This window comes from Nansenia antarctica, assembly GCF_963989245.1.
Source record: "Nansenia antarctica genome assembly, chromosome: 15".
Classification (NCBI taxonomy): Eukaryota; Metazoa; Chordata; class Actinopteri; order Argentiniformes; family Microstomatidae; genus Nansenia; species Nansenia antarctica.
Window position 1 is genome coordinate 9,916,108 of NC_137685.1, and position 8,446 is coordinate 9,924,553.

Consider the following 8,446-nt stretch of genomic DNA (forward strand, 5'->3'; position numbering starts at 1 on the left):
CTCCCTAAGTCCAACACTACCAAGTATACACACTACTACAGCATTCTTTCCACTGCTTTCTAAAGATTGAAGCTTTATGAACCTGTTATTAATAGGGTGGACGGAGGCTCGCCAAGCGCATATTAATACATCCAGGCTTCTGGCCTGGGCTCACAGCACGGGGGGGGGGCAGGCGGCAGGCAGGCAGACTCCCAGGTTATTTTCCCCTCCTGTGCCCGGACAGTGTTCCATTGACGCTCTAAGAAGGCCAAGTCGCTGTCATATTTGCTTTGGTCGTTTTAATACAGGATGTAAATAGTTGATGTGTTATGTGAGGTATTAGGATTTTCATAAAGAATGCTATTCAGATTATGCGGACGTAGCGTTGAATAATTTGGATAAATACCAATATAACACCCGGCTAGGCTGGTGACTCTTTGTTTTTGTATTAATGGATAGTTATTGGTTTATTTCCAGTACCATTACCATTGACTGCGTTTTGTCAGGATGTTAGGTATTATGTTGTGTGCATTGGGTCAGAACCAGAGTGCAATGTTCAGCTGCCATGTCTGGAAGAAAAGTGCCTAGTCAGTGGTCTAAGATGGTCTAGGAGAAGATATAGATCTGATGCTTAGAGAGAGAATATTGAATGGCACAGGGCCCCTCTTGACTATGTTTGAATAACAGCTTAGACTGTTTAGAGCTGACCCAACTATTCACAGTTTATGAATATTAATAGTGTAATAAAAAATGTATAGAATCTATTGGGTTGCTCTCAATCATCACAGGTTATTAATAGGCTTTAAGTGAGTCAGGTCTAGGACAGCCGTCTATGTACTGTATGCACGGTTCTGTCCACAGTCTTGGATGGTTGAAGTCGACACTCCCATCACGCGTTCCCCCGTAATACCGATTCACTCTGCTTTATTTTCTGCATGCCACCTTTTTTTTAACTTGCCACCTTTCCACTTATTCTTAACACAGTTTGATTTTTTTTCTCTTGTATTTGGGGGTGTTTCTGTCTTCTATTGCATGATGGGTAATGTAGTTCTGTGGCTAACAAACACGCTTGCTGTTTTTCGCTGCACTGATCTTCATGTTCTTACATTGTACTGCTTCGTATGACGTGACGTCAAAACAGAATTATGGAGCAGCAACACGTAGTTCTTCTGTCCGTTAACGGTCTCACTGCCAGAGATGGTAGTGTGAGGCTGAAGGTGGAAGATGTGTTGGACTGTGTAGGTGTCAAACACTCAGCTTGGTCAGGGATTCTGATGTCATCATCGATGTTCACTCGTCACTTTTTTCTCTCCCCCAACAGCCGTCAAACAGCTGAAAGAAGCAGTGGGGTCGTCGATTCACAAGCTAGCCAACTTTGATGGTAAGCGAGAGTGTGTGGTGTGTGTGTGTGTGTGGGTGTGTGCCGTGGGTGTTGTTGGTTTGCCATGTCAGCTAAGTGGTTGAGGAGGACGAAGGTTCTAAACGCGTCCAGCCTCATTCAGCATTCAGTTCTATTTAGAACCTTCAGAATGACCGTGAGGTCACTGGACTAATCAGTCAGCTAGCCACAGATCACCCAATGTCTTCTCCTCTCTCAGCTTCAGACAACTGTAATGTTCTCAGAGAGGCAGATTGTTTCACAGCAGCAGTTCGTGTTTTCAACCTAATAATAATAATAACTTTATTTGTATAGCGCTTTTCCTGCAAACGTTGCAGCTCAAAGTGCTTTAATCATTATATAATCTTAATTTAATTATTTTGTAACTTAAATGCAATATTAAAAGGATGGGTTTTTATCATCTTAATTTAATTATTTAGTCATTTAAAGGCAATATTAAAAAGATGGGTTTTTAGTGAAATAATGTGTATTTCATCATACTAACTTGTTAATGTGTATTTCATCATACGAACTTGTTAACCTGTATTTCATCATACTAACTTGTTAACCTGTATTTCATCATACTAACTTGTTAACCTGTATTTCATCATACTAACTGGTTGACGTCTTTCTCTCTGTTAGAAGTCATAGACGCCCACCTGCAGAACAACCAGACAGCAGAAGACGACAGTCTGACCAGCCCTGATAGACTCAAAGGTACAACAGGCTCCTCCTCCTCCCCCTGTAGCGCTTCCCTGTGGTGGGGTATCGGTACTACTGCAGGGGCCCAGTAGTTAAAAAAGGTTAATCTGGATCAGAATGATCCGCATTTGGAAATCCCATGTTTTGCTATCTAGGATCAGGTCACCTGACCTAAGCCTCCCTGATCCCACCCTGCCCTTGGCACCCTGGCTTGGGGTTAGCCGTGTAGCTTTTAGACGCTTCTATTTCTGGTCGCGGTGGGCGCCGTCACGGCTACCAGCCAAAGCATTGTTTAACTCAACCTTGACATCTGTGGACGTGTCTTTGGCCCGGCTCCCCCCTCCTACGTCTTCACAATGCAGCCATGGGCCTGGGGGCCAGAGCTACTTTAGACTGTTCTGTTTGGTTGTTTGTTTGTTTGTTTATTGCGGCTAACTGTAGCCATGGGTGGAGCACCCTAGGTCAACTGTGTTACTGAGGGTGTAACCCCAGGACCGCTGTGTTACCGAGGGGGAGAAAGTGAGGGAGACAGAGCTACTTTAGATTGTTCTGTTTGGTTGTTTGTTTGTTTATTTATTGCGGCTCAAAGCCCAACTGTAGCCATGGGTGGAGCCCCCTAGGTCAGCTGTGTTACTGAGGGTGTAACCCCAGGTCTGCTGTGTTACTGAGGGGGAGAAAGTGAGGGAGACAGAGAGTGCCCCTCCCCGAGTCCTCTCTCCCTCGTCCCTCCAGGGTGCCCCCCCCCCACACTTCTGCCCTGCCAGAGGCCCTGCAGCTGGCGCTGGCATGGCATCTCTACCCCCCCCTCCCCCCCCCTCCCCTGGGGGATTACAGATTACAGCCGCCCAGATTAACCCCAGACACACCACAGCCACGCACACAAAGGTCGACGCTCGTCCTGTCAAACCCTCAGGTTCCACCCCGAGCAGACGACGTATCGATGACACCTGTGGTATCCCTGCGATGGTATTCACTCTTAGGGAACCACCTAGAAAGAAATATCGGTTCTTATTTCTATAGATTTGTCAGCTGTAGTTTTTTGGGGGGGTGGGGTTTGCAGCCCCCCCCCCCACCCTCATCCATTGCATTCACAAAAGCAGCTGTTTGTCATCCTCTGTGTCGCTCACCCCCCTAAATAGCAGCTCTAAGCGAGGCGCTGAGCTCGCCACACAATCAGCTGAGCTGAAACAGAACAGTCCAGCGCGGGCCGGCCTGGAGCCTCCAGCACAATGGCTATGACATAGTTTCCACTCTCACAGCAGAGTTGGCTCTCACTCTTCTACCAAAGTGCATAGCTGCTATTGTTGCGGTGACAAACCACTTGTTTCAGCCCCCAACTGGCTGGAGAATGGCATAGCGCCCCACCCCCACCCCCCCCTAAACAAAAGCCCCAGCTATTTTAGCCTGGAACTGAATCCCCCCCCTGAGGCAGGCGGATCTGTGACCATGTGTGGGACAGGGGAGACGGTATCTAGGGGAGAGGACCACTTTGAAGTGATGGGATTATAAATGTAGTTTTATTTTGGCATCTGAAATTCGGGAGGTATCCGTTAGCTTCTGTGTTTGTTTTCGTTTGAGAGGGCGTTTGTTTGTTTTGAAAGTTTGATACTGTCGCTTTCTGGGTTTGGTTTGATTGCGATAGGCTCCCCCCCCCCCACCCCCTTCTAAATGGTATCTTCCTCGCTCCTGTAGAAAACCAGCTGGATGCTAAAGAGTCTGACATGTCAGATACCCTCAGCCCCAGCAAGGACAGAAGCAGTGACGACACATCAGGTAACACTTTTCATCTCTCTGTTTTAATATCAATTGTTTTTTAGTTTTTTTTTGTTTTTAACATAACTATGCTGTTTTGAATTTGTCTCGTTATGAAAGAGAATGTTTTGAAGTCAAAAGTATAAAACAAATAGAAGTATGATTTCTTTCAGAGTCAGAACTGACACGAAGCTTAAATGACTCAGCTTTTTACATTCATAACATCAAACCTCGTTCTTTAACATGCTTGTTACTGGAGATGCTGGTGATGAATTTCAGAGGAAAAATAACTTTAAGCCATAGTTAGTTTTAATTAACCCTTATTAAACCATTGAGACAAAGTCTCTTTTGCGAGGGAGACTCGGCCAAGAAAGCAGCAGCATTCCTTAAGAATTTCTTCCTTCTTCTGGTCCTGACATAGATTTATTTTTCTTATGATGACTGATGGTTAGATGATTCACTTACTTAGTAAGCGCTTTGAGTTGCATTCATGTACGAAAGGCGCTATATAAATAAAGTTTTACTTACTTACTTACTTACTTACTACAATATATTCGCTTTGGATAAAGGCGTCTGTTAATGCCAGGTGTACACTATAAGAGTATGTTATTAGACCAGGGCTGGTCTGGATGGGCTGGTCTGTGTGTGTGTGGTGTATTGATGTAGTTTTCCCTGGCTGGCTAGCGTCCTCCCGGGTCACTCTAATACTTGTCGTCTTGGTTTCAGACGGGAACATGGACGACACGGAGCTCAACGAACCCCAGAACAGGGTGGCGCTGCTCAAAGGTACCACAGGGTCGGGGGGCGGGGGGCGGGGGGCGGGGAGTGGTAGAGAGAGGAGAAGCACAAACCTGGAGGATGCATAGAGGGGAGGGTGGGGGTGTGTGGGTGTGTGGATTTGTGTGTGTGTGTGTGTGTGTGTGTGTGTGTGTGGTGCGGGGGGAGGGAATGTAAATCCTATGAATCAAACACTCTCTTTCACCTTTTTTCTAATCTGTATTTTTACAGGTTAATTTCATTTAGATGAAATGCATCAATGGGAGAGAGAGAGAGACACACACACACACTCACACACTCACACTCACACACTCACTCACACAGAAAGAGAGAGACGGAGAGATCCATGTATGGGCCTGATGTTCTGTGTCCATATGGACCAGATGAGCGTAGCAGCCGTGAGGGGCCTGTTAGTGTTATTGTTGTTGAGTCATGTTCTATAGTTGATGATGAACAGCACATCACCTGTTAGCTGGCCTAGACTATATATGGTGTTTCTGTTGTGCGGGGCGTGTGGGGGGAGACAAACCTGGAGGATGGAGGGGGGGGGGGGGTGTACCCCCACACCACCTGCTAGCTCATGTAGGGAAGACGACAACAGTTCATTCCATCACTCCATAACATCATTAGGGTTAGGATCGCTGCTGTTAGCTTAGCTTCATACACACTCTGTCTCTCTCTCACACACACACACACACACACACACACATCTCCTTTCAGTTGTGACCCTCCTCCTCCACGTCTCCTCTCTCTGATCCCTGTTGCTGCCCCCTTTAGTCCTGGGAGAGAGAGGTGGAGGGAGGGAAGGAGGGAGGGAGGGAGAGATGGAAAAGGAGAGAAGTGTAAACCAATTACAGGGTCGTTAGTCATCACCCCAGCGTGACTGTCGCAGCAGAAATGTCACGTACCCTACATGGGGCACTGAAGGCCCAACGACCTCCTAATGACAGTGTTCTAACAACCTCCTAATGACTGTTCTAACGAGCGGTGCCATTAAGATTTTGGTCTGATTTAGCTTCTTCTTCCTGTACTTTTGTTCTTGATCTATGAAATATCGGCCATGTTCCTGGGTCGGTTCCAGAATATCTCTGGGTACGGTCCAGTCTTGTTACGTGACGGTTCTTGTCAGATTCAGGCCGGTACGTCGGTGTTGAAACAGCCAAGAACACATGGACTGACTGTTCTGAGCCGGTCCAGAACCCAGGCCCAGACCTGTTCCATAGTTAACAACCCGAGGTTCCGTCCTGAGGTGACGTAGTGAACATCCAGATGTCAAAATGAGCCAAAAAAATACCGCTTTCGCTTCTTTAATAATAATAATGATGTCGTCGGCGAACAAAGAGTGTTACTCTGTCATTACTACATAGTTTTTACTGGCCTTGGAATGTTTACATAGTAAATTCCTCCGCATTCCTAACGTTGTGAAAGGAGTGAGTGTCTGGCTGAGTGTGAGCCAGGGAGACAGAGAGACAGACAGAGGGAGAGAGAGGGAGACAGAGAGACAGACGGAGAGACAGACAGAGAGAGAGAGAGAGAGAGAGAGAGAGAGAGAGAGAGAGAGAGACAGAGAGACAGAGAGAGAGAGAGAGCTCATCTGTAGTTGCTGACGGTGCGTCCTGCTGCAGCCAGTGTTGATGAGACAGCAGGTCCCAGAGGCCCCGGCCCCTCAGACCAGGGGTCAAGTATCTCCCCTGTCAGCCCCTCAGCGGTGCTCCCCGTCACCGACGGCAACACACACTCCAGACTCACCTGCCTCCGCCTCACCCCAGCCTGGACCCTGTCTGGACCCAGACCAGGACTCTGGGCCCTCTCAGCCTAGACCCTGTCTGGACCCAGGCCAGGACTGGCCCCACTTTGACTTCCACAGGACTGTTAAACTAGTCTACCTTGAGGTCTCTCTCACATCCCTGGCTGTGCCCAGACTTGCCTTATTAGGGCGTGACATTGATTTGCAGTGTGCTTTCATCTCAGTGTGGCTGCTCAGACCGTCCTCTAACCAGGAGGCTGTGCTCTAAGTCATGTGACTGTTGGGGACTGCAGGACTACTGTGTTCCCACCGGACATCTCCTGCTGTCGTTGTCCCGTCCCCCCCTCCTTGTCTCTGGGCTATTAATACAGCTGCTGCCTGCCAGAGGGGATGGGAGGGAGAGAGAGGGAGAGGGAGGTTGAGAGGGAGAGGGAGAGAGAGAGGGGGAGGTTGAGAGGGAGAGGGGGAGGTTGAGAAGTAGAGAGAGAGAGGGAGGTTGAGGGGGAGAGAGAGAGAGAGAGAGGGAGGGAGGTGGAGAGGGAGAGAGAGAGAGAGAGTGTAGAGGTGACTGGGATGATGTAGTCACGCCTCAGAGCTCAGAGCCTACTTCAGGGAGACACAAACACGCCACCTGTCATCACAGTGTCACCACCTCCCTCCCACCTCCTCCCCCTCCTCCCCCCTCCTCCCCCGCTGTACTGCAGCCCCTGGCCCGGCCCAGAAGTACACAACATCTCTCCTTTGCTCGACCGCTACGGCCCGTGGAAAAACAAACTAGACTACAACACCGCAGTCCTGTCTCCCTCACAGTGTCGTCCTTTGGAAAGGAAACTGTTTGAAGGGAATCCAGATTTCATGAGATTATCCGAGTGCCTTCCCGGGGGGGGGGCGTGTAGAGTCTCGTTTAAGGCTTCTTAGCTGCCAGTACTGTGAGGTCACTTCCTCCTCCCACCCTGTCACCACCCGGCCATGGTGAACGCTCGGTAACAAACACTCCTGGAACAGGGTTCTTGGCCGGTGCCGAGCGGCCGCCTGGCGCGGTGATGTCACGTCCTGTCCTCCCCTTGATAAGGGAGGCAGGGTAGCGGCCAGGGGAAGGAAGCGGCATTTCAGCGGCCCCCATTGTGTCGTCGGACTGAGTTCTACAGCTGCATGCCATCCCAGCCCAGCCCAGGGGCAAGAGGGTGTGGGGCTGGGGACGGGGCTGGGTGTGGGGATGGGCAGGCTTGGCATGCAGTATAACCCCCCCCCCCCCCCCTCAGTGAGAGACAGGAGACAGACCCACAGTAGCAGGATTAGTGGGTAAGGCTGGCTACGACCGCTGCCAAGGTATGAGACACCAGGGATGATGTGTTTGTTGTTTCCATAACCTCGCATCACAATGACACTGTGTGTGTGTGTGTGTGTGTGTGTGTGTGTGTGTGTGTGTGTGTGTGTGTCTGTGTGTTTCCATTGCCTCTCTGCTCTGTCATTTTCCCTGTCATGGTTCTGGTCTTTGATACACAGCATATACAGAAGCATCTTTTTTTAGATGGAGTTAATGTGAGTCCGGTCCAGACTTGCTGATTTCTCCTGGGGCCTTCCCCCTTCCAAGTGCTGTGTCTCTCCCGTTCCACTAGATGGCGGTGTCGAGCTGGTGTTTGTCTGTTGCTGCGGGTGTTGGTTGTTACTTTATCAGTCACGGTTGATCAATCCCTCGTTTATTTACTGAAGAATTGGGGGCGCGCGTGCGGGGGAGGGGGGGGTTCTTTCATCTTGAAAAGAAGGATATCGTTAATGTCCCAATGTCCCAGCCTCCGGGCCCTGTGGAGATGGCCACGCAAAGCCTTGATTCATCTCGACGTCCAATCACGGGCAGAGACACATGGTTCACGTCTAATGACTGTCTGATCCAGGCGCGCGCTCCCTCTAATGAGCAGCCCAGACAGACAGACAGCAAGGTCTTCTGAGCTCATCTCGGCTCTGGTTAGGATGACGATGATGAAGGCATTTCTAGGAGTTTAGCAGAGTTTGATTCGTCATGTCTAGATTGCTGTATTTCCCCCTCTCATTAACATTGATGGCAGGACATCAGAGTGGGGGGGGGTGAGGGGGTGAGGGAGAGGGGGGGG

At 49.4% G+C, this 8,446-nt stretch overlaps 1 protein-coding gene across 4 annotated transcripts in view; it reads left to right on the plus strand.

Annotated features, from left to right (window-relative positions):
- Positions 1-8,446, plus strand: part of slmapa (sarcolemma associated protein a) — a 76,719-nt gene that overhangs the window by 56,498 nt on the left and 11,775 nt on the right. For all 4 annotated transcript variants that reach the window (XM_080545694.1, XM_080545695.1, XM_080545696.1 and 1 more), the window contains 4 exons: positions 1,301-1,360; positions 2,000-2,074; positions 3,752-3,832; positions 4,538-4,597. In XM_080545694.1, coding sequence (XP_080401820.1) covers positions 1,301-1,360; positions 2,000-2,074; positions 3,752-3,832; positions 4,538-4,597 — 276 coding nt within the window. The remainder of the gene's footprint in view (positions 1-1,300; positions 1,361-1,999; positions 2,075-3,751; positions 3,833-4,537; positions 4,598-8,446) is intronic.